This window comes from Odocoileus virginianus, chromosome 5 (genome assembly GCF_023699985.2).
Source record: "Odocoileus virginianus isolate 20LAN1187 ecotype Illinois chromosome 5, Ovbor_1.2, whole genome shotgun sequence".
Taxonomy (NCBI): domain Eukaryota; kingdom Metazoa; phylum Chordata; class Mammalia; order Artiodactyla; family Cervidae; genus Odocoileus; species Odocoileus virginianus.
Window position 1 is genome coordinate 7,915,003 of NC_069678.1, and position 27,861 is coordinate 7,942,863.

A 27,861-nucleotide genomic window follows, 5' to 3' on the forward strand; every position below is an offset into this window, starting at 1 on the left:
CCTCCCGTGAGTCTCTGGGCACAGAACTTGGCCTCCGCCCCTGGGGGCGGGGCAACGTCGGACTCCCGGGGCGCCCGGTTACGCACTTCCTCCCGGGGTGAATCTCCGTGTGGCGGGTTCGAGTCCCGCCTCCCGACTCGTCGCAAGCCCCTGAGTCCGGGGCGGGGCGCATTCGCCGGTTAACCTCTCCGCGGCGAGGGGCGGCGGCACACGTTGGGCTTCACCATGGAGAACTACCTGCAGGGTTGTCGAGCTGCTCTGCAGGTAAGGGATCCCTGTCTGTGATCGTAAGGAATGGATCTTGGGGTCCAGGAAGGACGAAGATGTGGGATGTGGGGAGTACCGAGGGTTTGTGTGGAGGGAACGCGGAATTGTGGGGTGGGGGCTTGGAAACCTGAGGAGGGAGGAAGGAGAACCTAGCCTTTGAGAGTGGGAATGCATGCTCACTTAGGGGCTCCAGCCTTTGGGGTCTGCTCGAGAGCGGGGAGGCGGAATCGTGGGGCCGGGTCCTGCCTCTGAGCCGCTGCTCGGTGTCGTTGGGTTAGTTCCGTCAGTGGGACCCGGGCTGTGCCGGCCGCGAGGTGTATTTGTTCCCTTTTCCCCGCCCCTCTTTCAGTTCTCCGTTCACGAGGCCTTCCTGGCGCCCTGGCTTCCAGGTGAACCCCGGGGGTACGAGGGAACCTGTGCCCACGGCTTTGTTGCCTCTGAACGGCGGTTTTTGTCTGACGGGCCTAACTCCTTCTAAATTAAAGGTGGTCATGGTGTTACACTTTAAATCTGTTTTTAAGGTAAACGCACACAGTACATCAGGCATGTTTGTTGATCCACATCTTTGCATTCCTTTGCCTCCAGTTTACTTCCTTGTCTTTAACACACACAAATTACATAAAAATCCGCGACCTGGATGGGGATAAGCACAAAGTATGTTTGGAATCAAAACTATATGCATGACTCCTGAATGCTTTGTGGCTTATTTTTGGTGCTCTCTGAGCCAGTTGGAATCTCCCAGCCATGCTGACTGGTCGTGCAACGTTAGGTCGCTATTCCCAGTTAGCAGCAAACAGCGGGCCAGAGAGGCTCCAGGAGGTCACCTGGCCCCCCTACTTCAAGTTATACTACCCTTGGAGAAACCTTGACAGATGGTTAACTCTGCCTCCTTTTAAAGTATCTTAAACTCGACAAACTTCCCTGGGAAATAAGATTCTGGTCTGTAACAAATCCTAAAAGTCACCTAATTCCTCCTGCAGAATCAGCTGCTGTCATAAAGGAATGTCCTCACCTGAGGAATGGGAGTGAAGTGCTGGACTTCCCTGGCAGTCCAGTGGTTAAGACCACCCTTCCAATGCAGGAGGTGCAGTTTTGATCCCTAGTGGGGGAAATAAGATCCCATGTGTCGTGTGGCATGGCTGAAAACAAAAGAATAGGAGTGAAGTTCAATTAGTGTAAAACCAATTATACCAAATTTTTCCTTGTGAAATACAAATTTGGGAAAGTCATTTTAATGTATAACACAATCTGGGACCAATTCATTTTGGTTACCTCTGATTTCCACCATAGGGAACTCATTAAAGACTAATATAGAGGTTTTTTGGCACCATTCCAAGGGCCAAGAAGTTGGATTTTTCCCTAATGACCCAAATAACCAGTCTTTTTCACCATTTGATAAAGAGTCTTTGAGCCTGAAACCTTGCCAGATGGCATTTCATTGCATTCATCTATTCTACAGTGTCTACTCTCCAGAAGTGTCCCAGGTTAAGAGTATGTCTTCCTCAGGAATATGAAGCTGAAAAACACTGGATTTTTTCAGTATTACTGATATCCTGACCTTTCTCTGCCTGAATTCATTCCCCCAGGGAACAGGATCTAGATCTTCCTCTTTCCAAACTTGTGAAGGAGAGATCATATCTTAGAGCTCCTATCACACGACCTGAATTAGAAAGTTAGACTAGCAATGTTAGTGGGTGACCTGGTAGTAGGACATACAGATGGACACCCAATGATTTAGATTGTTTTTAATTATGGAAGTAGAGAATGTACATAGTGAAAAAAAGTTAATACAAAAAAGATATACAATTAGAAAATGAGAAAATGGAGAAGGGAATGGCAACCCACTCCAGTATTCTTGCCTGGAGAATCCCATGGACAGAGGAGCCTGGTGGGCTACAGTCCACGGGGTTGCAAAGGGTCCGACACGACTGAGCAACTTCACTTTCACTTGAAAGCATTTATCAGAGCCTAACAGCTACATAGGCTTTTATTTTATATTGGAAAAAACCTGGATGCTCCATGCAAGTGATTTATTCAGTAACTCTGGGGAGACAGTCTTGTAACTTGAACTGCCTAGGACTTTGCCGAGTATTGTCATAACTATTTCAAAGCCAGAATAATAAAGTGTTACCTGAATATGAAAAAAAAAAAGAAAATGAGAAAGATCTTTTTCTTCTCCATATCCAATTTCCCAGAGGCCACACTGTTGTTTCTTATCTAAAGAAAGACATGATTTAGACAGAAACTATTTCTTTTAACTTTTTATTGTATTGGGGTATAGCAGATTAACAGTGTTATGATGGTTTCAGGTGAACAAACAAAGGGTTTCAACCATACATACATAGGTATCCATTCTTTCCCAAACTCCCTGCCAATCCAGGTTGCCACATATCATTGAGCAGAGTTCCACATACTATACAGTAGGTCCTTGTATACAGGACCTACTTAACCTTGTTAAATACAGCGTTGTATACATGACCATCCCAAACTTCCTAATTATCCGTTCTCCCTGGCAACCATGTTTGTTCTCTAAGTCTGTAAATCTCTTTCCATTTTGTAAGTTCATTTGTATCATTACTTTTTAGATTCCACAAATAAGGGGTGTCATACGATAGTTCTTCTCTGCTGACTGACTTCACTCAGTATGACACTCTCTAGGCCCGTCCGTATTGCTGCAAATGGCATTATTTCATTCTTTTTAATGGCTGGTTGATATCCCATTGTATATATGTACCACATCTTTTTTCTCCATTCCTCTGTCCATTCCTTTTGTTTTTCTACATTTTTATTTATTTGTTTGTTTGGCTGTGGCGGGTCTTAGTTGTGGCATGCGGGATCTTCTTTCTTCATTGTGGCATGCTAAATCTTTAGTTGCAGACTGTGGAATCTAGTTTCCTGACCAGGAATGGAACCTGGGCCCCCTGCATTGGGAGTGTGGAGTCTTAGCCTCTGAACCACCAGGGAAGTCCCCAGAGACACTATTAAGTTTGAGTGTTGCTGTTAAAATACAGTATAACTTTTAGGAAATCATGAATGCTTGGACTTTTATATAAGACAGAAACAGCTGATAACTCAACCAACTTTCCTATTGATACCATATTTTTAGCATTTGATACCAGTGAAATTTTCTACAGTCTGCTACCACAATGATAGTAGATTGTTCTATTTCAAAGAAATCTTATTTAACTAAATGTCCTAGTCATGGTAAGTCATCTGTCACTTTTAGTTCAGTGGCGGGGGTGGGGGTCTTTGCTTCAGGGTGGGGCCACATTCTAGTTAGGTGTTCATCCAGAAGCTTTGGATAATGTATGTTGTCTGCACTTCTCAGTCATGAGGCAGAAATCAGGAGTGGCTTATTCTCCTTAGAAATTTACAGTCCTTGCGTCACTCAGTCCCATCTTCCTTGCCGGAAATACTTCTCTATCTCTGATTCCTTGTCTCCTTTTTTCCTTCTTCATTAACTAGTTCATAGAGTAAGCTTCAGACCGTATTCAGCCTCAGAAGGGAAGTGGTTTTCTGTGCTAGCCCTAAAACCATCCCCTCTCACACTGTTGAGCCCACAAAGAACATCAGAATACAGTCACTTCAACTAGTGGGTTTTTTTAAAGGAAGGAAAAAAAAGTTTATATCTACTCCTGGCTCTCAGATTGTATTTCTTCCATTGGCAGCTCAGGTTTCCTCACACTCTAAGTATAGCTATATTTGTCCTGAACTCTTCCTCTGATGGTCAGAAAACTGAGGCTGTTTGGCTTGTGCTTTCAGCTAGTGGGGGATGGGGCGGGGGTTAAGAGTTACACATGTTTTTCCTAAATGAAGAGGAGAATGGTACCTTGTAAGTTAGGCATTCATATACCTGACTTGCCCAGGATAGCTTATTGAAATATAATCATTAATTGAAGCCCTTTTCGTTTCAAAAGAGTCCTGGTCTGAACAGCAAAGTATATAGTCACCTAATTTCTAAGCTATGTTAAGGATTTGTGATACACGCCCATGAAAAGATAGCGAGCTCCTTAAGTGGTAGTTAAGTTCTGTACCCCAAGTACAGGAAGCTGGAAGTAGAAGAGATTGGTGTGGCCCGGGTAGAGGGAAGATTTGCAGAGAGAGGGAGCTTGGGTAAGGACGGCAAGGGCTGGAGAAAGAATATGGAAGAAAACTCCTCTGAACTATGACAGAGTTGGCTCTTATGTGCTATCTCATTTAACCCTCATAACAACTTCATGAAATTGGTTACAGTAGTATCCCCATTTTTATATGAGGAAAAAGAAGCTTAGAGAGGCCAAAGTCCTACAACCAGAAGCAGAGCTGGGATTCAACCCCAGCCTGTGGTCTTTTCCAGTGACAGTTCGGCTGCTCTCAGAGAAGAACAAACAGTGCGAAGGGCAGAGTTGGGAATGTGCACATCATGTTTTGTGGGTGGTGAATGGACCAGTCAGGCTAGGGGAGTGGTGGGTGCTGCCGGGGGGAAGGAATGCCTCCACCTCCCCTGGTTGCTCCTGCTCCCAAGATTTGCTGACGGTCCCAGAGTATTCCTTTTGTGTGAATTCTTTTTGGTTGCTATCTGAGCTTGGCTCAGCACAAGGGCTTAGTTATTCACCTTCCTCTGGCGGTCATTTCTCCTCCCCTCAGAGCCATGACGTTGTATTTGGTCCCTACTTTCGGCTTAGCCTTCTCTTGGTGCTGGGGATCTGAATGAGCCTAGTTCAGCTGCCACTTGGAGGGAGCAGCACCAGTGTGAATTTTGGAAGGGTTCTCTGAGGGCCTCTTCAAGCGCAGCAGTAGACCTCTCCTGATCTGCCTTCCTTCTGTTCCTCTCACCTTTATTCTCCAGAGTCGGGACCCTATGGCCTCTCTTGTGTGTAGTTCCCTCTCTGGAGAACATAGTGCCCTCCCTTTCCGCTTCTGTGAGCGAGTTATCTCTGCGGCCACTTATCTCAAGTGCTTTGCTGTCACTGGTCCACAGCCATCTGGTCCATTCGTGGTATCCAGGAAACAGAGGGGCCTTCTCTGGTATCAGGAGGACGAATTGCAAGTCAGAGGAGTTATTATGGGCCCCGGGTCTTGGGTACAGAATTCTCATATTGTGTTGGCAAAGAGTTTAATATTGAAAAGAATCTTCCCTCTCCCATGCTGTTCGGTGTAAATGGGTCTTGGCTGCCACACCCTTGAAATAGGCTTAGAGAAATGGGCACAAGGGAGAACCTAAGGGCAGACTTTCCCCAGAGGTAAAAGATTTAAAAATGTGACCTTGGGGGTGTGTGTGTGTTCAGTTGCACGGTCGTGTCTTGTCTCTGGGACCCCATGGACTGTAGCCTGCCAGGCTCCTCTGTCCATGGGATTTTCCCAGGCAAGAATACTGGAGTAGGTTACCGTTCCCTCCTCCGTGGGATCTTCCCAATCCAGGAACTGGAACCCACGTCTCCTGCCTCTCCCGAATTGCAGGCAGATTCTTTGCCGCTGAGTCCACCGGGGAAGCCCTTTCCCAGAAGCTGTTTGTGCAAAACCTCGACAGATAACCTCTGCCTCTTGTCCTTCTCTGTAGGGCAGCTCACTCCAGGATTCTTGCTTGGGAAATCCCAAAGGAGCCTGGTGGGCTACAGTCCATGGAGTCACCAGAGTTGGACATGACTTAGCAACCAAACAAGAACAACAACTAGGGTGGGGAGTGGAAGATGGAGAAGAGGGTGGTTTCAAAATAAAAACTTACCTAGTTACTAGACAGGCCAGTTTTTACCACCAGAAGTCTTCTAAAATTGTCCCTTTCTGGCTCTGGGTTTCTGCGCAAGTGAGGAGAGTGGATAACAGTCAATACAGGGAAGCTGATTCTCGGTCCCCCTAGATTCTCTTTCTTCCGAAAGTTATATTACTTGATAAAGCGTTACTTGTTATGTTTTACTCTTCTAAATGCTTCCCCACTTCTCTAAACTCTTCTGTCTAGCAAATCTTCCCTGACTGAAGAAGCCAGAGTAGATTTTCACTTTTCTGTAACCCAGCAGTTCTCAACTGGGGGTGATTTTGCCCTGCGCGGAATATTTGGCAAATCTGGAGACATTTTGACTGTCATGACTGGAGGTGGGGTTTGGGGGTGCTGCCAAACATCTGACAATGCACAGGAGGACAGCCCCTGCAGCCAAGAATTGTGCAGTTCAAAAGGCCAGTAGTGCTGAAATTAAGAAGCTAGTGTATCTCTTAAGGAATTTCTCGTATTCCTTCCTCTCTCTCAGAAGTAAGCTGAGATAGAAATTCAAAAGTAAACTGGTAAGAGAGAATCCTTGTGCCTAAGCCGAGCCATGGACTGTATGGTCTCAGTCCACCTGGCCAAATGCATCTTTGCTATTTTGGGCACCTGTAGGTTTTAGTGTATTTTATTTAAAGTCTGATAGGGAGATGCAAAGTAACAAGGTTAATAATAGCAACAGATGTGTCTCCCTCTTCAGAGTTCTTATCAGCAGCTGGATTTTCAAAGCTTTAAAAATAAAAGTTCCAGCAGCAACAATTGTTTTTGTTTTAATCTGAACCCGTTGGAGAAAGTATCAGTTTCTTGGGTGTGAGAGTGTTGGTTAATCTGGCTATCATTGACACTCCCCTGAGTAGGGGGAATTTCATGGACTAGATATCTGGCTAAGGGACTTGATCTTATTTTTACTTTTATTTTCAAAGTCTGTTCACCTGTTCTCATTTAGAAGTACAAGGATTCTTTTCCCTATTTGAAAACAGGAAAAAAGTACAAACCAGAGTTGATATGGTTTGAGTACACTGGCGACCCCAGACGCTGTGCCTTTGACTACTCCTTGAGTGTCCCAAGGAGCATAAGAATCAGAGAATTATTTACTGCTCTTCTGAAAGTTAACATTCAAGGAGACTGTGGTAGAGAGGAGGGAGTACGTTTCCACTAAGTAGATACATGTGGAATGCTTAAAGCTTGGCCAAAACACATATGCCCTTTTAGCTAATATCCTTATCCATGAAATGAGGACCCATAAGAATATCTGACCTACCTCCTCTATGAAGGTCAGTGAGAGGATGTGTGTGCAGCCCTACATGTGTATTAGATAAATGGAAATGATTAGAGGATGCTTTTGTTAATCCCATTCTCCCACCTCTCTAGGAGTCCCGACCCATACATGTTGTGCTGGGAAATGAAGCTTGTGACTTGGACTCCATGGTGTCAGCCCTTGCCCTGGCTTTTTACCTGGCAAAGGTGAGTACCTAAGAACAGAGTCCCTTAGAATGAAAAGATTTGGATTCAAAACCCAGCTCTGCTGTTTGATAGCATTTTGCCTTAGGTAACTCAGATCCCTTAACTTTGCTGAGTTTCATATCAGTAACTATACAATCTGAAATGATAATACTTTGCAGTGTTGCTGTGAGGGTCAAATGAGCAGATGTATTTTGAAGAATTTGTAAACCATAAAGCAATATTCACACAGTCAGTTACTGAGTTATCATTGACTCAGTGAACATGAATTTGAGCAAACTCTGGGAGATAGTGGAGACAGGGAAGCCTGGTGTGCTATACAGTCCGTGGGGTCGCAAAGAGTCAGACCCAGCTTAGCGACTGAACAACAGTGAGTGTCAGTGGTCTGTGTATATTCCTCATGCCCTTGTCGGCTCTGGAGGACTGATAGTCTCTTCTCTGCAGCATCTGGAACTAGACCTTTTCCATGAGTTGTCTTGTTGACCTTCAGGTTATTGCTAAGAAGGAAAGAGGGCAAGGGTCATCCTTTTATTTTGATCAGACTGGAAAACTGCAGCTTTGAGGAAGGCAGTTTTCCCCAAGATCATGTCTCCCTTGGTTCCAGTGGTCTTGTGACTTTTCCTGTCCTATCACATAACACAACCAGACCTTGTTTTCACTTTCCTATCCAGACAACTGAGGCCGAGGAAGTCTTTGTACCAGTTTTAAATATAAAACGTTCAGAGCTACCTCTACGAGGTGACAATGTCTTCTTCCTTCAGAAGATTCACATTCCAGAGTCCCTCTTGATTTTCCGGGATGAGATTGACCTCCATGCACTGCACCAGGCTGGCCAGCTCACCCTCATCCTTGTTGACCATCATGTCTTACCCAGGTAAGTGGAAGAAATAAAGCTGATACTTATCATGTGCCATGGGCTGTGATGAGTAAGATTTTCAAAGAGAAGAAGAATGTTTGCTCTCAGGGATCTCATGGGCTAATCATAATTGATGGGTGATACCAGATATAGAAAGGCAGTAAAAAATATTGTCATTTCTCTAATTATACAAGTAATAAAAATAAATAGAAACATGAAGAGTTCAAACTAAAGGATAACTCAGAAATAATTTAGATCTACCTTTGGTATCATTGTTTTAAGATTTCATGGCAGATTTATTGTAATAGAAACCTTTGAATAATGGTTACAACTGTATTTTTTAAAAATTAGCAAAATCATTTCCTTCATAAAGCAGTATCTCATTAGTGCTAGTTAACAAATGTACACACCTATAATAATTCCATCCCTAATTTAGGATTGGAAAAAACTGGCCAACAAGGCAATATGAATATTGATCTTTCCAAGTGTCTGGCTCCTGCTAATGCTAATATGTACATTTTTTTCCTTGAGCACACTGGTTATATCAGGGTTACTGATAGAGGACAGCCTTCAGGCACTAGTCCATCTATCCACTCACTCATTAATAAACTTCTGTTTAGAGGATGAAGGTGAAGTGGAGTCTGTTCTCAAGGAGTTGTCAGTCAGAGGAGGGAACTAGACAAACGGGTCATTGTATGGGTGTTAGAGGTAAGTGGTAACTGTCATTTAGGGAACAACAGGTGCATGGAGGATGGAGTGGTTAAATATACAAGTGGGGAGTGGAGAATGTCAGGAGAGTTTTTCTAACAGAGTGGATCCTTGATCTCAGTCTTGAAAGACTCGGTATTTGCTTGGTGTATGAGGATGTGAGGTAATTAGGAAAAGTATCCAGGCAGAGTAATGAACATTAAGATAAGCAAAATGCAGGCAGGCATGAAATAGTACGGTGACTTGGGAGAACTGGGGTTTGTTTTGCATGACTGGAACATAAACTGTGAGGGAGAAGCAGGACATAAAAAAGATGATTAGAGAGGTAGGCAGGGGCCTGATCATGGAGACCTTGTAGGCCCTTCCAGATTAGATTTTATTTTAGAGCAGTGGGGAGCTATTGTCAATTCTCTTTATTCCAGGTCTTAGCAGAACCAAATTTGCATTTTTCAAATGATCTTGTGGGTAACTTTGTGGAGGACAGTTGAGGAGGACCCTGAAAGCAAGGGTTTGGCTAGGGAACTATTGGAATAGTTCAGATGAGAGATATTGAGGGCCGAGAATAAGGCAGTAGCAGAGGGTTGAGAGAAGGGAATGGATGGGAATTGAGCCAGAAGCCATAGGATCCTGTGAGCTGCGTGAAATTTGGACATTAAGTGAATTGAGGAAACAGGAGAGATTTAGATGTTGGGTGTCCAGGTGTCGACTGGAAAGGCACATCAAATATGTGGATGAGATACGGGTAACTGATGCTTTGTCAAATTCACTTATGCAGTATTTAAAGACGGCCTCAGTTATAGTATTTAAGAAGAGCATTGAGAGGAGTGGGGCAGAGGTGGAAGTGATCAAGGATCTAAGTGTTCGCCTGAGATGTCTGTCTTTTCTTCATGAGCAGTACAGCTGGAGTGCCCCTACCTATCTCTCTCTCTCTTTCCCCCACACCCCCCCTTTCCCACACAGAAGTGACGCAGCCCTAGAGGAGGCAGTGGCAGAGGTGCTAGACCATCGGCCCGTCGATCAGAAACACTGCCCTCCCTGCCATGTTTCAGTTGAGCTGGTGGGGTCCTGCGCTACCCTGGTGGCCGAGAGAATCCTGCAGGGGGCACCAGAGATCTTGGACAGGCAAACTGCAGCCCTTCTTCATGGTGAGGGTGGCTGGGGGTTGGGACCTGACCCTGTATCCCATCCCAGAGAAGGGAAAGTGAAGAAGTCTAGAGTCTTCCAGTCTGACCATACCCTCTCAAAGCCACTTAGTCCCTAACGGAGGAGGTTCTTTCAAGGAGCAATTAGGCATTATAAAGGCTTTCGAGTACTTTGTCCTTTGAAGGCCTGGGGAATATTTTGGAGAGAGCGGAAAGGAAGCATCAAACAGACCTAGAAGCTGCCTATTAGTAGCATTGTATAATGAAAGGAGAACTAGCCAAAGAAGCAGGAAATGAATTCTAATACCATTTCTGCTCAGGAAGTAGTTATATGACCTTGAACAAATTTCTTAACCTTTTTTGTTCTTATTTTCTCCATTTGTTAAAAAAAAAAAAAGAGAGAGAGAATTGGATTCAACTATCTCTTCCAACTGGAATTTGGCCTACAGAAGAGAGGTCATCTCTCTCTGACTAGGTTTCAAAATCTCCAGGAATTGAGATACTCACACTTCCTTTCTACCTTTTCCCCATTTCTGTGCCTACATTTCAGTTTGGATTTGGGATGTCTCACTCAGGACATTGTCCCAGTTTGTTTTGTTTCCTGTGAGTTGCCATACAGTCTCCTTAGGTATTGTGTCCATTGGGTTTGAGGGTAATGTGTGCTCTAGTTGCCAGGAATAGAGGGCCACAGGATTTGAGTTCTGCCATGCTCCTTCTCTGCAGGAACAATCATCCTGGACTGTGTGAACATGGACCTTAAAATTGGAAAGGCAACCCTCAAGGACAACCACTATGTAGAAAAACTAGAGGCCCTCTTCCCAGATCTGCCCAGCAGAAATGACATCTTTGATTCTCTGCAAAAGGCCAAGTTTGATGTATCAGGTATGAAGTGTTAAACTAGTAGACAAAAGCCTTGTTCATTATATGCTTGAAAACCAGCAAAATACTGTCAGAGCATGCCGAGTGATTTAAGCTTTACACCAGAAAGAAGCTGGCTAGTATGTGAGTCTAATCATAGACTAATCATTGATTTACTGGATTGTTCTGTCCTGGATATTGTGTGGATACGAAGGAATATATTAAGAGTCTCAGAGGTTTTCAGTCTAATTAGAAAATATAGACATTTAGGGACTTCCCTGGTGATCCAGCAGTTAAGACTGCACTCCCAATACAGGGAGACCAGGTTCAATCCCTGGTCGGGGAACTAGATCCCACATGCTGCAACTAACACCTAGCACAGCCAAAAAAAAGAATTTATTTTTTTAAAAAAGAAAGAAACTATAGACATAAGTATGCAGAGGGAATATAGTTGTCCCTCAGATCTGTAGGGAAGTGGTTCCTGGATCCCTCACAGATGCCAGAATGCTTGGATGAACTCAAGTCCCTTATATAAAATAGCAAAATATATGAATATAGCTGGCCCTCCTTATCTGTGAATGTGAAACCTGCATACAGAGGGTCAACCGTACTGAATTATGAGAGGGTGATCTAGATCACTGGTTAGGGAAGCAGAAGAAACATTTAGGGTGAATGTACAAAGGACATTGATGCTTTTGAATTGAGGTACTGGAGAAGACTCTTGAGAGCCCCTTGGACTACAAGGAGATCAAACCAGTCAATCCTAAAGGAAATCAACCCTAAATATTCATTGGAAGTACTGATGCTGAAGTGCCAGTACTTTGGACACCTGATGCAAAGAGTCAGTTCACTGGAAAAGACCCTGATGCTGGGGAAAAAATGAAGGCAGAAGGAGAAGGGGGCAGACAGAGGATGAGGTGGTTAGATAGCGTCACTGACTCAGTGGACATGAATTTGAGCAAACTCCAGGAGATAGTGAAGGACAGGGAAGCCTGGCGTGCTGCAGTCTGTGGGGTTGCAAAGAGTCAGACACGACTTAGCGACTGAACAAAAACAATAATACAAAGGACAAAATAAAGGGAGAAAAAATTCCACGACTTTTTTTACCCAGCTATCTCTTGTTTACATTTTTAGAAAGAGAAAGAAATGGACCACCAGGGCTTCCCTGGTGGCCCAGACAGTAAAGAATCCACCTGCAGTGCAGGAGAGCCGGTTCGATCCCTGGGTTGGAGAAGGGCATGGCAACCCGCTCCATTATTCTTGCCTGGAGATTTCCATAGACAGAGGAGCCTGGCAGGCTACAGTCCAAGAGTCAGGCATGACTGAGCGACTTTCTTTCACTGCTTGTGGATATTTAAAAAAGAGAACGAAAGGTCACATGTACTTTTAGAAAAGTGAAACAACCCAGAAAGGGGAAAATCAGGAGTAAAACCCTCTCTTCTTCCATTTTCCCTGCTCCCCGAAGTCCCTTGCTCTAAAGGTAACTGTTGTGACCCACTAATTGAAAATAATTTTTTATTTAAAGTAAATTTCCATTCTAGAATTACATCCTGAGTTATGAGCCCTGTTCTTTGCCTCAAAGAGTGACTGTTTTTCCTCTTGCTTGACCTGTCTTGGTGTCCTCACCTTCCTGATCCTAGGACCTTGGGTTCTCTTGGTTCTCTTTTTTGACCCTTAGTCTCACATCCAATTTCTAGGACTGACCACAGAGCAGATGCTGCGAAAGGACCAGAAGACCATCTCCAGACAAGGCACTAAGGTGGCCATTAGTGCAATATATATGGATATGGAGGTAAGAGCAAGATGTAGGTGTGGGTGGAGAGAGAAAACCTTCAGTTTTGTTTGTAACCTTGTCCCTTATTCCTGGCTTGCCTCCAAAATATATCTTGTGCCTACTTTTTTCCATCTCTACTGTAACTCCACAGTCCATCATCTCTCACTGCACTGTGAGACCCCCAGTGACCTGTAGTGACCCCCATGCTGGTTTCCCTGTCTCCACTTTCGGCCCCTGCAAACAGTTCTCCCCACAGCAGCTAGAGTGATCTCTTTAAGACAATAAATCAGATCCAGGGGCATTACCTGGTGGTCTATTGGTTAGGATTCAGTGCTTTGGCTGCTCTGGCCTGGGTTCAATCCTTGGTTGTGGAACTGAGATGCTGCAAGCCGCGAGGCATGGACAAAGATGTGTCAGATCCTATCGGCCCTCCTGCCTTGACTGCCTTTTCATCACACTTCTAATAAAATCTAAAGGCCTTACTGTGGTTTAAAGGGCCATCTTTGATCAGGCCTTCATCCTTTTCTCTGACACCTGCTCATTCCAGCCCCATTCCTGCACTCACAGTACTGCAGGCACCCCAGTTTGCTTTCTGTTTTTCAGAACCATTAAACTCACTGTCAACCCAGAGCCTTTGCACTCCTTTTGCAGAGCTGGCTCCTTCTTTTTGTTCAGGACTTAGCTCAGGTGTCTCCTCCTTTAAAAGGTTTTTGCTGATTACCCTAACTAAAGTAATGCCCTTTGTGCTCAAAAATCTCTAAGAATTACTTTTTATTTTTGGCCATGCAGCTTGCAAGATCTAGTTCCCTGACCAGGGATCAAGCCTGGGTCCCCTGCAGTGGAAAGCACAGAATCTTAACTGCCAGACTGCCAAGAAATTCCTGTTTGTTTTTTTTCATAGCACTCAGCACACTGAAATAATCATGTTTCATGGTTTCCTTGTTTTTTGTCTATATTCCTCTGCTAGTTTATCAACTCCCCCTAAGCAGGGACCCTGTTTTTTTTTGTTTCTGGTATATCTCCAGCACTTTGACAGTGCCTGACACATAGTGGATGCTCAGTGAATTTGTCAAATGGGTGAATGAATATAACTCTGATAATGGTATTTTAATACCTAGTTCCATATCATATTGGTTTAAATCAGTCAACAGCCTGATCTAAACACATACTTTCATAGAATGCACAGCTTTCTCCTAAATAACATGTAAAAAACACCAAATAACCAAAAAAAGAATAGTTTGGCCTCTTCTCTTACTACTTATAACCTAGTTTGGGAACCAAACATAAGAGCACAAAAGGCTTGGAATTCCCTGGCAGTCCAGGGGTTAGGACTCTGCGCTTCCACTGCAGGGAGCAGGGGTTCAGAGCCTGGTCTGGGAACTAAGGTCCCACATGGCACATGGCACAGCCAAAAACTTTCTTTAAAAAAAATTTTTTTATAATAAAAACTGGAGGAAAAATAAAGAATACAAAAGGCTTTCCAAGTACCATAATCACAGTATAAATTGACTCATTAGAAATACCAAGAATAAAGAAAAGCCCTAATCTGGAGCAGCTGGTGGTGCTATTCATTGGAGGAAATACCGCATGAGATTTTGGAGAAGAATATAGACAAAGAATGAAGAGCCAAGGATGCAGTTGTCATGTTATCTGTACTTATTTGTATGCACCATTTGTATTCTATTTTAATTTAGAATAAAAATACCCAAAAGGCAAAGACCTTGCTTGTTTGATTGCAAGAGCAACATAGCCTTGGACATGCCCAACATGTTAGTTACATTATCATTTTTTAGTTCTTAAAACAATCGTGTTTGGTAAATGATTTATCCTCATTTTACATGAGGAAACTTATGATCAGGGATCCAAACCAATTCTGTCTGAACCCAAAGCCTGTATTCTCATTCTATATGTTGCCTTCCAGCACATAAATAGCACAGAGTAAATACTAGATACCTTTCTATGGAGTACAAGTCCCAGGTTATCAGGTTATCATGCAAAGAAACCTTTCATAAGCATCTTTTGTTGGGGATGATAATGAGGGTCCAGCTGTAGCCCTCACCCCTGTCCATTTCTTTTGTTTTAGGCTTTTCTGCAGAGGTCTGGCCTCCTTGCAGATCTCCATGCCTTCTGCCAGGCTCACGGCTATGATGCCCTGGTTGCCATGACTATCTTTTTCAACACTTACAATGAGCCAGTGCGGCAGTTGGCTGTTTTCTGTCCCCATGCAGCGCTTCGAATGACGGTGAGTCTCTGTCCTAGGGGTCCTATGGAGTTCGGCCTGTGTGCACTGCTCTGTTCTATAAAGACCTCTCCTTGGTTCTTGTATTTATACAGAGGTCCTTGATCTATTTCCAGAATCTCCCCTTCTTCCTTTTTTCCATTTTCTCTATATATGACTATCCTTAATCATGCTATTGGTTAGAAATGGAGATTCTAAAGAAAATTAGAGACACAATTCCTACTTAGTAAGACTTGAAATTGGGCTAAAAGAACCTGTTATAAGTCTGGAGTTAAAACTTGATTTAGTCACTAATTCCTAACTCCTGGAAATCAATTTATTTTTACCATATTGCTTTGAAAACTGAAAACAGAAGAAAAACCTTTTTTACTCTTTAACTGGGCAAGGATTAGTTACTCTGTGCTAACTGTGCAGAGTAGTTGAGGAGCAGATTTGGTTTTTAACTCTGATCTTCCATTTGGCCACCTTTCTCACTTCTCCACTTTTCTTTTCCTCTGTTGGTTACTCATAAACTCAGGGAAGAATTTAAAAGTGGACTTAAGGCAGTCCAGAGTCTTTGGACTTCTTAGCAATGAGGACTGCTAGACTAGTCTGAATATAGCCAGATAATCTTTTTGTTCATAAAAGGTATGTCTGCCTTTTCCCACCTCTCTCTGTCTTTATCTTCTCCTCCAGGAAGCAAACGTAAACGTAATTTCATTCAATGGAAAGTAAGTTTGGCATTGTGGAAAGAACTACCCTTTTAAAGGTAGATAAACAGGCTTTTCTGTCCCAGATTTGCCACTTACTGGCCTTTTGACCAAAGGGAAGTCAGTTGACTTCTGAGTCCATAAATGGCATATTACTACCTAGTGTGATATGATCGTGAAGCATAATATCATATGTGAAGTTCATTGCTGGGCACAAGGTGCTCTTAGTAATCATGTCATGAAGGAAAGGGTGCTTTGATGCCACCTTCCTAAGTCTCCCCTCTTCTCCCTGCCACAGTCCCTCTGGTGAGTTGACCATCACTCTGGCTGCCTCTGTGCTGGGAAATGGTAGTCCTCTTTTCAAGGTCTGCCCTACCATTTCCTGTCTTTCTCCTTTGGTCAGAATGGTATCTAATAATTTAGAACACTGCTCTAGTGACAGACCTGAGTTCAACTATCAGCTTTGCTTCATTCAGAGTTGACCTTTGGCAAGTTACCTAATCTATCTAAGCTTCAGTTTCCCTACCTAAAAATGAGGGTAATAGAAATAACAACCAGTAAGGTAGTTGTGAGGATTAAGTGAGAAAAGTAGTATTTGAAAATGGCCAGACATGGCACAGTGCCTGGCATACCTCCCAGACCCATTTGATCTATTCATTCTTTCTGCCTCTGTCGTTCCCCTGACTTCAGTGCAGATGCTTGGCCCATCTCAGCTAAGGATAGAGTTTAAGTTTTTAAACAGAGCAGTACCCTTGGAAACAACAAAATTCTAGGAGCTGGGAGTCCCAGATTCTGGTTCAGACTCTACCATCATCTGTGTTCAAGACATCAGATCTCTCTGGACTTTGGTTTACTTATTAACAAAATGAAATATATGATCTCAAATATTTCTTCTGTTTCTAAAATACTGTGTATTAGTAATCAGTATTAGCTGATGTGCAAGCAATAAAACAACTTTGGATAATTTCATTTAAATTTTAAAAAAACCAAACAGTTTTTTTTTCCTCCTCTGCTAGAGAAGTCTCTTAGAAGTCTCAGCCTTTTGCTTCACCACCTTATATACCATCTCCCCATCTTGTCTCCTTTTTAGATCTGTGGAATCCTGGAACGTTCCCACTCTCCGTCCCTGAAGCTGACCCCTGTCCCAAGCAGCCACCCTAACCTCCAAGCCTATCTTCAAGGCAACACCCAGGTCTCTCGAAAGAAAGTTCTGCCTCTGCTCCAGGAAGCCCTGTCAGCATATTTTGACTCCACGAACATCCCTTTAGGACAGCCTGAGACAGAGGGTGTGTCAAGGGAGCAGGTGGACAAAGAATTGGACAGGGCAGGCAACTCCCTGCTTTCTGGACTGAGTCAGGATGAGGAGGAGCCTCCACTGCCCCCCACACCCATGAACAGCCTGGTGGACGAGTGCCCCCTGGATCAGGGGCTGCCGAAATTCTCAGCCGAGGTCATCTTCGAGAAATGTAGTCAGATCTCGCTGTCAGAATCTACCACTGCCTCCCTGTCCAAGAAATGACTGTTGGGAGGGAAGGGGAAAGTGAGAGAGGTTGCTTGAACCATCCTGAATGCATGTTTTGAGATGTTTCAGCAGTTCTGTCTTCTTCATTGTTCCAGAATCTGGTGCACTGTTGTCATTAACCTAGGAGGAGAAAGAAGAGAAAGAAAGCTGAGCTGGCTTTCTACCTTTTTCCCCACAATCTCAACCAATCAAACACATTTTATTATTTAATTTAACTGTTGAAATCTGCGCTGACTATCATCTGTTTCATTTGCCACGGTCATAATGTAATAACATACATTTGTATGTATTACATAATGTGGTAACATACAGGTGCCACAGAGTGGCACAGAAATAATGTGTACCTGAGAGTGCCCTCACTCAGGCTCTTTAAAAGAACCAGTATTTCTCATGGACCCAAACATGCATTGTCTCCAGTATTCATTTATTCTCTTATTAATTCAAGTATTTATTGAACACAATACCTACCTTAAGCTTATTCTAGTTTTCAGCCTTTAGCTCATTTCCACCTCCATGACTCCTCTCTCTGCCCCCCAATTAGGTGATGGTGTCTGATCCAAGATGGCTAAATTTCTATTCTCAGCTTATTATGACTGTTTCAGGATTGTTCAGGGGCAGATTGGAGGCCCTTGTCTTCTGTCCTGATCAGGTGGCCCAGCTCTCAGTTTCTCTGGATCCCTCTGAGCCAGAGCAGGGATGCAGAAGACCTCTGGTTCAGGAGACACCTGGGAAGGCCTTAAGACCTAGGCACTCTTCCCAAAAGATGGCAAAAATATTGATTTCTTATCCATCTCATTTTCCTCTTGCACAGAGGAGAGGGAAACAGGGAGTTTCATACCGAGTGCCATAAACTGTGTCTTTTGCTCAGACACTCACTCCTTCGAGTCTCATTTCCCTGTCTGCAAAACTGATATTCCCTGGTTTCTGTCCCGTTGCCACCATCCTTTCTCACCTCTGCTTCTCTGGTTTTTTGTTTTTGTTTCTGTTTCCCTGGGAATGCTCAGGGTCACTGGATTGTCTGTTTCTGTGTAATTGTACCAAGGTCCTCAGCCTCATGTAGCATGTACAGGGGTATGATTCCTAGTGACCCAGCACAGAGCCCCGCCCCTGACTTGTTCTGCATGTGTAGAGTCCCCCTTTTCTCTTCCTGTTCCCCCGTTTCCTCCCCAACAGCTCTGTCTCCTGTGGGTTGTCAACAGTTTCGCTGAACAGTGGGGTATGTGATGGTTTTGGCATGATGTCTTCATATGAGGGAAACAGTCTGACTTCACTTTGAAGGGATGATGTTTGTAGCCATTGGCAGGTAAAATAGTGGTGTGATTATTGAACCAAAGGAATTTACGTTTTGTAACTTGGTTACTTTTATTTTGCATTTTGTTAAAGTATTAAATACTTTTTTCCTGTTTGAGGTCTTATTGTCTCTTTTTACAACTATAATCAGCCCTTTCCCTTGGGTAATTGTTTTAACTTCCTCAAGATTCATTTCCCTTCTTTCTGCTGTACTTACTGTCTTCCTTCTGTTGGCTCCTTGGGAATAAGGAGCAACAGTCTTTTTATCTCCCCTCATCCTCAGCCTTTCCTTTAATGTTTCTTCTTCAGAACTCTATCACATATTTCTGTGTCCTTGATTTTGCTTATGCTTGAGAAGTAATCACATGATAGTCTTAAAACCAAAATGGTTTCTACCATTGCCTTTTTTTTTTTTTTTTTTTTTAAGCAGCTTCCAGAAGGTTTCAAGGAGTCTAGAAAATTGTCTTCCTAGACTCACCCAAGACTAGCCACTTTAGAAAATGTACTCTCCTCCCCACAACCCGCCCCCACATAGGCAGGGTTTGTCTTTTGTGCAAACCTGCTTCTTGGGAAGGGAGGTGGCAAAACCTGTTTGAAGGTGAGGTTACCTCCCTTCCAACCCTCCTTCCTCTTTAGAGGCAAGAGGAACAACAGCTGAGACAGAGAAAAAGGGGGTACAGAAGTGTTGGGGAGCTGGGGCATCCGGCTCCCCGACAACTACAAGTGTTTGAAGGTGACAGGAAGACTTGTGAAGATGGGAACTATACAAGAAGCTGGAGAAAAGACGGTGGATCTCGGGTGAGTAAGATCTTGGCTGACGTGATCGGAAACAAGGAGTGACTAGTCCTCAGGGATTTTCCCACCATCCAGCTCTTACCAAGTCCTAGCAGAGACAAGACTAAGAGAACTAATTGGCAGGGAAGGGATGGGGGTGGCCTTAGGTAGGAAGTACCAGTATCCTACGGGAATTAGGGAACAGGGGTTTCCAGGGTAATTCCCTATTGCTTAATTTCTATACTTTGTGTCTAATAAATCTACCCCTGTTCATTTTCTAACTCCTACCCTCTAGAATGGCCATAAGAAAAGCTGCCCCAGAACTATGCTAAGATCCAGGTCCTCCTTCCCAGCAAATCTCTCTTCCTCCTTACCTTCTTCCCCCACCCCTCCACCCATGCCATGGTTCCCCTGACCACTCCCCAGTGTGATGGAGGTAAAGCGAGCCTGACAAGGTGCCATCTTTCCCCGCTTTGCCCAGTGACAGCTGGGCAGGTCTGTCAGGTTGCAGCGAATTGTAATACGAAATACCTCTCACCCCTACAGTCCAGGTGGAACAACTGCCACACAGGTCAAAATAATTTAGCTTTTGACCTTAGAGCTAGAGGGATCTTAGAGGGACCTTCCATGCTCCCTCTGCTCCCACACTCAGCAGTAGGGACGATTGCCTTTCAACAAGTGAAGGTGGTAGAAACATCTAGGAGACAACAGATCTGAGTTCTATTTAAGGCCTGCCCTCTGCTGTACCTTACTTCTATTCTTCCTGCCAGTGTTCTCACCTCCTTTCCAGTTCCCTTAAGATATTGCCTAGGGACTTCCCTGGTGGTCCAGTGGAAGACTCTGCACTCCCAATGCAGGGGGCCCAGGTTCAATCCCTGGTCAGGGAACTAGACCCCAGGTGCTGCAACTAAGATCTGGCACAGGCAAATAAATAATAAATAAATTATATATATATATACATACATACATACTTATGTATATATATTTTAAAGATACATCTAGTTTGTCTCATAGTAATATTTTTTTTCTGGGGGACTATCTTAGCATCAGGGAGAATGCAGAAACAGCAATACTAGGAGCATCCTTGAGACTTGGGGAACTGGAGCTGAAGGAAGAATGGCAAGATGAAGAATTTCCTAGGTGAGGATGTATGAGTGAGGCTGGGAAAAAGAAGAGCTGGTCACAAATGGAGGGTGGGGATGGTAAATTTGGACTTGAAAGAGAGCGAGATGGAAAAGAAGAAATAAAATTATGGTAGGGAAACAGAGTTGATAAAGTGATACCTGGCTTAATGCTTTAACCTATGTTTCTGCCCCCCTTTTTGGCTTTCCCCGTCTAGACTGCTTCCTGAAGAGACTGGCCCTTCTGAAGATCCTCATGATCCTGGAAGAGACACACAGGCAGGTAGGTAAATGAGAACCTAGGCCTCAAGTCCTTGATTCTAGATTCAAGCTTTTGCCAGCCTGTCCCCTTGTGGTTCTACCTCCCTTTTCCCAAATGTCCCGCATTAGTCCTTCTTTAGAATTCACCCCATAGGGTCACTGACATAAACAGGAATTCTAATGTCCTGCACCAACACATATCCATCTTTCTCTTCTTTTTTTCCCCCTCCTCCAACCCCAGGCACCCCCAGCACTTTAGCCCTGTGTGGCCGGCGCCCCATGCGCAAGCGTCTTTCTGCCCCGGAGTTGCGACTGAATCTGACTAAGGGGCCTGGAGATGATGGAGCTTCTCCCACCCACTCTGGACCTTCCTCCTCTGATGGCAGTTCTGACCTGGAGGTAGACGAGTTGGAGACGCCTTCAGACTCGGAGCTGCTGGACAGTGGACATGAATTTGAATGGGAAGGTGGGAAAGAAAGCTGAGGACTGAGCTGGTAGTAGAGGCCAGTGTTAAAGCAGCTCGGGATGGATTTAATGGGACTGAAGTTAGAACTAGTAAGGGGATCAAGAGGTAAGATGAGCAAAATTTCCTTGGAATGGAAAGGTGGAGCCTACAGATCCAATGTGAGAGTAGTCAGTATGGGGGGAGGGGAGGGCCACTTCATTTATTGAAGGAAATTTTATTGAATAACTGTTATATGCTATCAGTGAGCTGGAAGTGAAAGTGTAGTCGCTCAGTCGTGTCCAACTCTTTGCAAGCGCATGGACTCTAGCCCTCCAGGCTCCTCTGTGTGTGGAATTCTCTAGGCAAGAATACTGGAGTGGATTGCCATGCCCTTCCCCAGGGGATCTTCCCAACCCAGGGGTTGAACCTGGGTCTCCCACATTGCAGGCAGATTCTTCACCATCTGAGCCACCAGGGAAGACATCAATGAGCTACAGCCAGGTTATGAAGATGAATAAGATAATCCATACCCTCAGGGAACTGTCTGTTTAGTATAAAATAAACATATGAACAGATAAGTGCAGTAAAGATTATGATCTACATGTATGTGGGGTTCAGAGTAAGCAGGGAGAAGGCGAAGGTCAGTTCTGCCTGAGAGGTATTAAGAAAGACTTCACAGAGGAAACAATTCTGAGCTTATCAGGTAGCTGGAGAGGCATTCGAGACGGAAAAAGCAAATTGGGCAATAGCATGGTATGACGGGGAATTCAAGGTATTGAGCGTGACTCTTTGGGTATTAAGGAAAACTTTGATTTCTTCTCTACTCACAACACTTTTGATACCAAATGTATCAGTTTTCCCCCACCAATTCTCCAGACACAAACTGGATGTCCTACAATTCAGTCACAACACTTACCTGGAGTTAGTATAGATACTACAGGTTGAGAGTTCACCCACAAGACTGCCCTCAGACTTCAGACTTCAATCACACATCCAGGTTGTCACCCGTACTTCTGACTGACGGGGGGTAAATCACAGGTGCCCACTACATCCTCCTCAGATTTGATAATTTGCTAGCACAGCTCACAGAACTTGGGAAAACAGTTTACTTACTAGATTACAGGTTTATTATAAGAGGATACAGCTCAGAAACAGCCAGAAGGAAGCAATACATAGGACAAGTGATGTGAAAGGGGAGCACCACCCTCCCAGTACCTCTGTGTATCACCAAACTGGAACCTCTCAGAATCCCTTCAGTTAGGGTTTGTTTGTTTATATTATTATTTTTGGCTTGTGCTGGGTGTTCACTGCGGTGCATGGGCTTTTTCTAGTTGGGATGAGTGGAGGCTACTCTCCAGTTGCGGAGCATAGGCTCTAGGCACACAGTCTTCAGTAGTTGCAGCGGGGCAGGCTCTAGAGTGCAGGTTCACGAGTTGTGGCTCTTGGGCTTAGTTGCTCTGCGGCATGTAGAATCTTCCCAGACCAGGGACTGAACCCATGTTCCTTGCATTGGTAGGTAGGCAGATTCTTATCCACTGTACCACCAGGGAAGTCTCAGTTAGGGTTTTTTTTATGGAGGTTTCATATGTAGGCATGACTGATTAAATCACTGACCATTAGTGATTTAGCATGACCTCCAATCTCTCTCCCCTTCTCAGAGGGGAGACGGCAAAAGTTCATCCCTCTAATCATGGTCACTTCACCTGGCAACCAGTCACCCATCCATAGGAGTTTTCCAAAGTCACCTCATTAACATAAATTTGTGTGGTTGAAAGAGGCCTGTTATGAATAGGAAAAGATATTACTTTCACCTTTAGAGTCAGGAGCCAGGAACAAAACCAAAGTATATATTATTATATTACAGATCTGAAGGACTGGGCAGTGAAGAGAGTGACAAAAGACTGTATTAAATAGGCAAGGGTCAAATTATGGAGGTCCCTGCTGCCACACTAAGGTGCTTAGATTTTATCCTGTAGGCAATGAGTTTTTTTTTTTTTTTTGGCAGTGAGTTTTAATCAAGGGAATAACATGATCAGGTTTAATGGCTTTTAAAAGATTGAAAACAACCTAAAGATCTGTGAGTAGGATGTTAATTCTCTTACTGTGTATCCATGCAATGGAATAGAATGCAACTATTTTTTAAGATGAATTAGTTCTTTCTATGGCTATGGAAAAATCATGCAAAAATTTAGTGAATATAGAATACTGCTGCTGCTGCTGCTAAGTCGCTTCTGTCGTGTCCGACTCTGTGCGGCCCCATAGACAGCAGCCCACCAGGCTCCCCCATCCCTGGGATTCTCCAGGCAAGAACCTGGAGTAGGTTGCCATTTCCTTCTCCAATGCGTGAAAGTGAAAAGTGAAAGTGAAGTCGCTCAGTGTGTCCGACTCTTCACGACCCCACGGACTGCAGCCTACCAGGCTCCTCCATCCATGGGATTTTCCAGGCAAGAGTACTGGAGTGGGGTGCCATTGCCTTCTCTGAGAATATTGCTATTTGAGTGAAAATGGGAGGGGAGGAAAAAATGTTTGCTCTAGCAGTGGTGGGTGGGATGGAAGAAAACAGATAAGAGTAGGGAGATAGAAGGCTAGTAGTAAGGCCAGATAAGAAATGCTAAGAAGTTATACCAGGACAGTAAGAGCAGAAAGAATAATTTATTATCTAATGGAAGTAGATGGAGGAGGATCTGGCTTGAGGGCTGGTAAAGAAGTAAGAGTCTTGGATGGCATAGAATTTTCTCTCCCAGGCAGTTATATGGATGGGGTCATTCATCAAGAAAGAATATGGCAAAGAGGAAGAGAATGAGTGTGAGTTGCACTTGGGGTCTGGTGACTTGGAGATGACAGAGAAACACAAAATAGAGATGTCCACTCCAGACATTCAGGAATATGGCTCTGGTGTCAGGAAAGCAGTTTGGGTTAGAGAGGAGTCATCACCATACTGGCAGTAACTGAAGACACAGCAATAAATGAGCTCACCCAAGGAAGGAAAGGCATCAGAAGAAAGAAAGAATCTGGGAAAATGGCAGGGGCCATCAAGCTACCATAGTTCAAGGTTACCTCCAGGCCATTGTCCAGTAACAAAGTGAGGATGATAAGTCACAGGAAAGAGAAATCAGCAAAAAGTTGGGTTGATTGGACAAACCAGGGCTAGAGTCATGGGGGGAACATGAGGAATTAGTTGTCGGGGTAATAAATGCTAAGAATCTAAGGAAGTTTCAAGATGCTAAAGATAGTATTCTGCCTTGTCGATCCTTCCCCCTCCCTCTTTTTAGATGAGCTGCCTCGGGCAGAGGGCCTGGGGGCCAGTGAGGCAGCTGAAAGGCTGGGCCGAGGTTGTATGTGGGATGTGGCCGGAGAAGATGGTCATCGCTGGAGGGTGTTCCGAACAGCACAGCGGGAGCAGCGAGTGGACATGACTGTCATTGAGCCCTATAAGAAAGTCCTATCTCATGGAGGTAATGGCTATAATAAGTGAAGGGGTAAGAACTGTGACTTCTTGAATAAAATGCTGAAGCTGGAAATTCAGTTATTGTGTTCAGAATCCTTCCTTCAACTTCCAGAGACCCACAGAGATGCTCAACCTAAACAGATGTACTGTCCATCAGTACTTATTTGTTGAGTGAGTTTTCCCCTTCTCCTCCCCAGGCTACCATGGTGATGGCCTCAATGCTGTTATCCTCTTTGCTTCCTGTTACCTACCCAGAAGCAGTATCCCCAACTACACCTATGTCATGGAACACTTGTTCAGGTGAAGTGGAAGGCTTAAAGGGCTCCAGAGTGGATGTTATGGAGGGAAACGTTAAAAAGCACCCCTCTCTGATCAGTAACTGACTGTCAAGTCTACAGCAATGTCCCTCTCACTCCCCATAACCCCAAACGCATACCTTCCCTGACAATTTCATCTCTCCAGGTACATAGTGGGAACTCTGGAGCTGCTGGTAGCTGAAAATTATCTGCTGGTTCACCTGAGTGGAGGCACAAGTAGGGCCCAGGTTCCACCTCTGAGCTGGATACGCCAGTGTTATCACACTCTGGATCGGCGGTGAGCCTCTCGGACAAGAGGGCTATAACTCTCTATCTTATCATTTTCTCTTCCATCTTTCCATTTTTTTCTTCTATTCGGTCTCTTCTACTTTTTTTTTTTTTTTTGGCCCTGGGATCTCATTTTCCTGACCAAGGATTGAACCCCAGGCAGTCAGTGAAAGCCTGGAATCCTAACCACTAGGGCCACCAGGGAACTCCCTCTTCCACTTTTCTTTGTCCCCCTACAGTTCTTCTGTTTTCTGTCCTCTCTTGGAGTCAAGGAAATCTAGTTTCAAATCTTACCTTTATCATTTACTACCTGTATGACTTTGGGCAAGTGATTTAACCTTTCTGGGGTTCAGTTTCCTTCTCTGTAAAATGATGATAATATCTTTGCCACTAAGCATTTGTGAAAATCAAATAAATCAACATGGTGCCTTGCCTGGCACATGGCAGGCAGCCCTTCCTTTTCTCATGGTGTTGCTGATTATTTCATTTTCCATATGTCCATTGTCTTTTCTTGTCTTCCTTCATCCTTGACCCTTATGCCTTTTTCTTTTTTAATTTAACTGTGTTGGGTCTTAGTTGTGACATGCAGGATCTTCCTGTGTCACACAGGATCTTTTGATGCCATGCACAAGCTCTTTGGTCTAGGTACACAAGTTCAGTAGTTGCAGTGCATGGGTCTAGTTAACTCCAAGGCATGTGGGATTTTAGTTCCCCTACCAGGGATCCAACCCACAACCCCTGCCTTATATGCCTTTTTTCCCCCTGGTTTTTCTTTTTTTCCTTTCTTCCCTCCATCTTCCATTTGCCCAATTTTCTCTTCTGGTTCCTTTTTTCTCTCTCCTCACTGGTCTTAACCTGGCCATGGAGGGATGAAGGACAATACAAAAAGAAGTATGGGGAGCATAGGGCATAGGGCAAGGGAAGGAAGTGGGGCTGAGAAGACCAGGCTAAGGGATTCTGAGAGAAGGGTTTCCTAGAAAAAGAGAAGGTTAAGCAAGATGGATGGAGCTGAGATGGCAATTAAAGGAATGGGGATTCAACCCAACTGTCAAGAGAAATCTAGGAATTAGAGAAGCAGCAAAGGAAATTAAAGTACAGAAGGAAAAAAAAAAAATAAATAAATTACAGAAGGTAGCTCCACCTGATCTTCAGGTATGAAGGTGGAAGGAAAGTACGATGGTCTCATGTTCTTCTTCAGGCTCCGGAAAAACCTGCGCGCTCTGGTGGTTGTCCATGCTACCTGGTACATGAAGGCATTCCTGGCATTGCTTCGGCCCTTCATCAGGTACTTGCTTGGGGGACAAAGACCCCCTGCCCCTCTCCCCACTTTTACAATCAAGATTAAGACATTCTTGCTCCACTGTGACTCCTTCTAGCTTTAACCACTCTCTACTTGTTATGTTGCACTTTGTAAGGATCTCCAGGAGCCCTCTTCTTAGTGTAAAAGACACTTGGTTGATCCTCTCTTTTCAGTTCCAAGTTCACACGAAAGATCCGTTTTCTGAACAGCCTTGGAGAGCTGGCCCAACTCATCTCCATGGATCAGGTCCACATCCCAGAAGTTGTCAGACAGTGAGTACTGGTTTAAGGATAAAAGTCTGGGATGGGATATGTAAAAGCCAGTTTGCATTTTCTTAATGCCTTGAGGGAGATACAAAGGAATTGAAAGACAGGCTCTGCTTTCAGCTGCTTCTGTGTATCTGGGAAAATTCCTTACATGCAGAGAAGAAATTAAGGACACTACTGTAAAAAGAACAAATGAAAAAATTATCCCTATAAGTGCATCAAGGAATAAAGGAGTAATCACAGCATAGAATTTAAGGAGATTCAGATCAGCTCTAGAAATTAAGAAAGGATTTTGGCAGTGAATAGGAGAGAATATCCAGTGGGGGAGGGTTGTTAGGGAACAAAGGACCCAAGCATCTTCCAATTCACCTGGCTTCTCTCCCCAAATCCCTGAATAAAAACCGGGTCTGCTCTTGTACCGATTTTTTCCCCTCTTTTCCTCCTAGGCTGGACCACGATCTCCATGGCTCAGGAAGAACCTAGCGTAGGACTGGAAAAATGGGCTTAAGAACCAATCAAAGATATGGATCTGCCTACACCCTAAACCCAGACACATCTGAGCTGTTTTGTAAATCATCTCATCTTCAACCCCAGTACCACTGGATCTTCACATCTCCGTGGGATGTCTTTCCTTCCATGCACCTGACTTCAAAGCAGGGCCCTGATGTGCTGGGTAACTTTCGTTTCAGCTGGAGGGCTGCATGTCGTGGCATTTTTTAATAGGCAAGTGGAAAGCTGTGCTGCCTTAGCTGTAGAACCTTGGGCAAATCACTTCATCTCTTCGAGTCCGCGATCCTTTTCACCTGGGGTATTCCCGCAGTCTGTAGAGGTGAGGGGTGGGCGGATGCGGAGGGCAGGCCTGTTCCAGGGCGCCAGGAACCAGTAGCCTCAACGTTGAAGAGCCTCTATTTCCCTCTTCCCGTCAGTAGTCACGTCTGCTGCCTGTGAGCCCAAGCAGGGGCACTTTCAAAACCTGTACTTTGTCCTCTTTAGTAAATTCTGATCTGTAGTAAATTTTATCTCTTAATAAATCAGAGATTTATTAAGCACTGCGCCCAGGAAGTGAACTACTTTTTCCCCAACCGCTGCATCACACACAATCCGTCGGTCGGTTCCGGCACA

The 27,861-nt window shown here is 44.3% G+C and overlaps 2 protein-coding genes and 1 non-coding gene across 4 annotated transcripts; all 3 read left to right on the forward strand.

Annotated features, from left to right (window-relative positions):
- The first annotated feature begins 102 nt into the window (after positions 1 to 102).
- PRUNE1 (prune exopolyphosphatase 1) lies at positions 103 to 18,655 on the forward strand. Of its 2 annotated transcripts, XM_020912314.2 has the most exons (8): positions 103 to 264; positions 7,373 to 7,465; positions 8,134 to 8,336; positions 9,987 to 10,171; positions 10,892 to 11,050; positions 12,724 to 12,818; positions 14,884 to 15,042; positions 16,819 to 18,655. In XM_020912314.2, exons 1-8 carry the CDS (start codon positions 226 to 228, stop codon positions 17,245 to 17,247), a joined length of 1,362 nt encoding a protein of 453 aa, XP_020767973.1. In that variant the 5' UTR covers positions 103 to 225; the 3' UTR covers positions 17,248 to 18,655. The 2 variants fall into 2 exon arrangements, with proteins under 2 accessions (XP_020767973.1, XP_020767980.1); XM_020912321.2 differs by lacking the exons at positions 103 to 264; positions 7,373 to 7,465; positions 9,987 to 10,171 and having other exon boundaries at positions 8,171 to 8,336.
- Positions 18,656 to 18,951: 296 nt separating this feature from the next.
- BNIPL (BCL2 interacting protein like) lies at positions 18,952 to 27,788 on the forward strand. The gene is made up of 10 exons (XM_020912352.2): positions 18,952 to 19,338; positions 20,359 to 20,454; positions 20,654 to 20,718; positions 20,938 to 21,162; positions 24,414 to 24,596; positions 24,787 to 24,889; positions 25,052 to 25,183; positions 26,372 to 26,458; positions 26,647 to 26,745; positions 27,186 to 27,788. Exons 1-10 carry the CDS (start codon positions 19,295 to 19,297, stop codon positions 27,220 to 27,222), a joined length of 1,071 nt encoding a protein of 356 aa, XP_020768011.1. The 5' UTR covers positions 18,952 to 19,294; the 3' UTR covers positions 27,223 to 27,788.
- Positions 20,131 to 20,201, forward strand: TRNAG-CCC (transfer RNA glycine (anticodon CCC)). The gene has a single exon. It is a non-coding gene; the product is annotated as a tRNA-Gly (tRNA).
- Positions 27,789 to 27,861: the final 73 nt, after the last annotated feature.

Coding starts and splice junctions, on each gene's coding strand:
- BNIPL (XM_020912352.2), top strand. CDS start 19,295: ATGGGAACTATACAAGAAGCTGGAGAAAAGACGGTGGATCTCGG. Junction 19,339..20,358: donor GAAAAGACGGTGGATCTCGG/GTGAGTAAGATC, acceptor GGACTATCTTAG/CATCAGGGAGAATGCAGAAA. Junction 20,455..20,653: donor CAAGATGAAGAATTTCCTAG/GTGAGGATGTAT, acceptor TTCCCCGTCTAG/ACTGCTTCCTGAAGAGACTG.
- PRUNE1 (XM_020912314.2), top strand. CDS start 226: ATGGAGAACTACCTGCAGGGTTGTCGAGCTGCTCTGCAG. Junction 265..7,372: donor GTTGTCGAGCTGCTCTGCAG/GTAAGGGATCCC, acceptor CCACCTCTCTAG/GAGTCCCGACCCATACATGT. Junction 8,337..9,986: donor GACCATCATGTCTTACCCAG/GTAAGTGGAAGA, acceptor TTTCCCACACAG/AAGTGACGCAGCCCTAGAGG.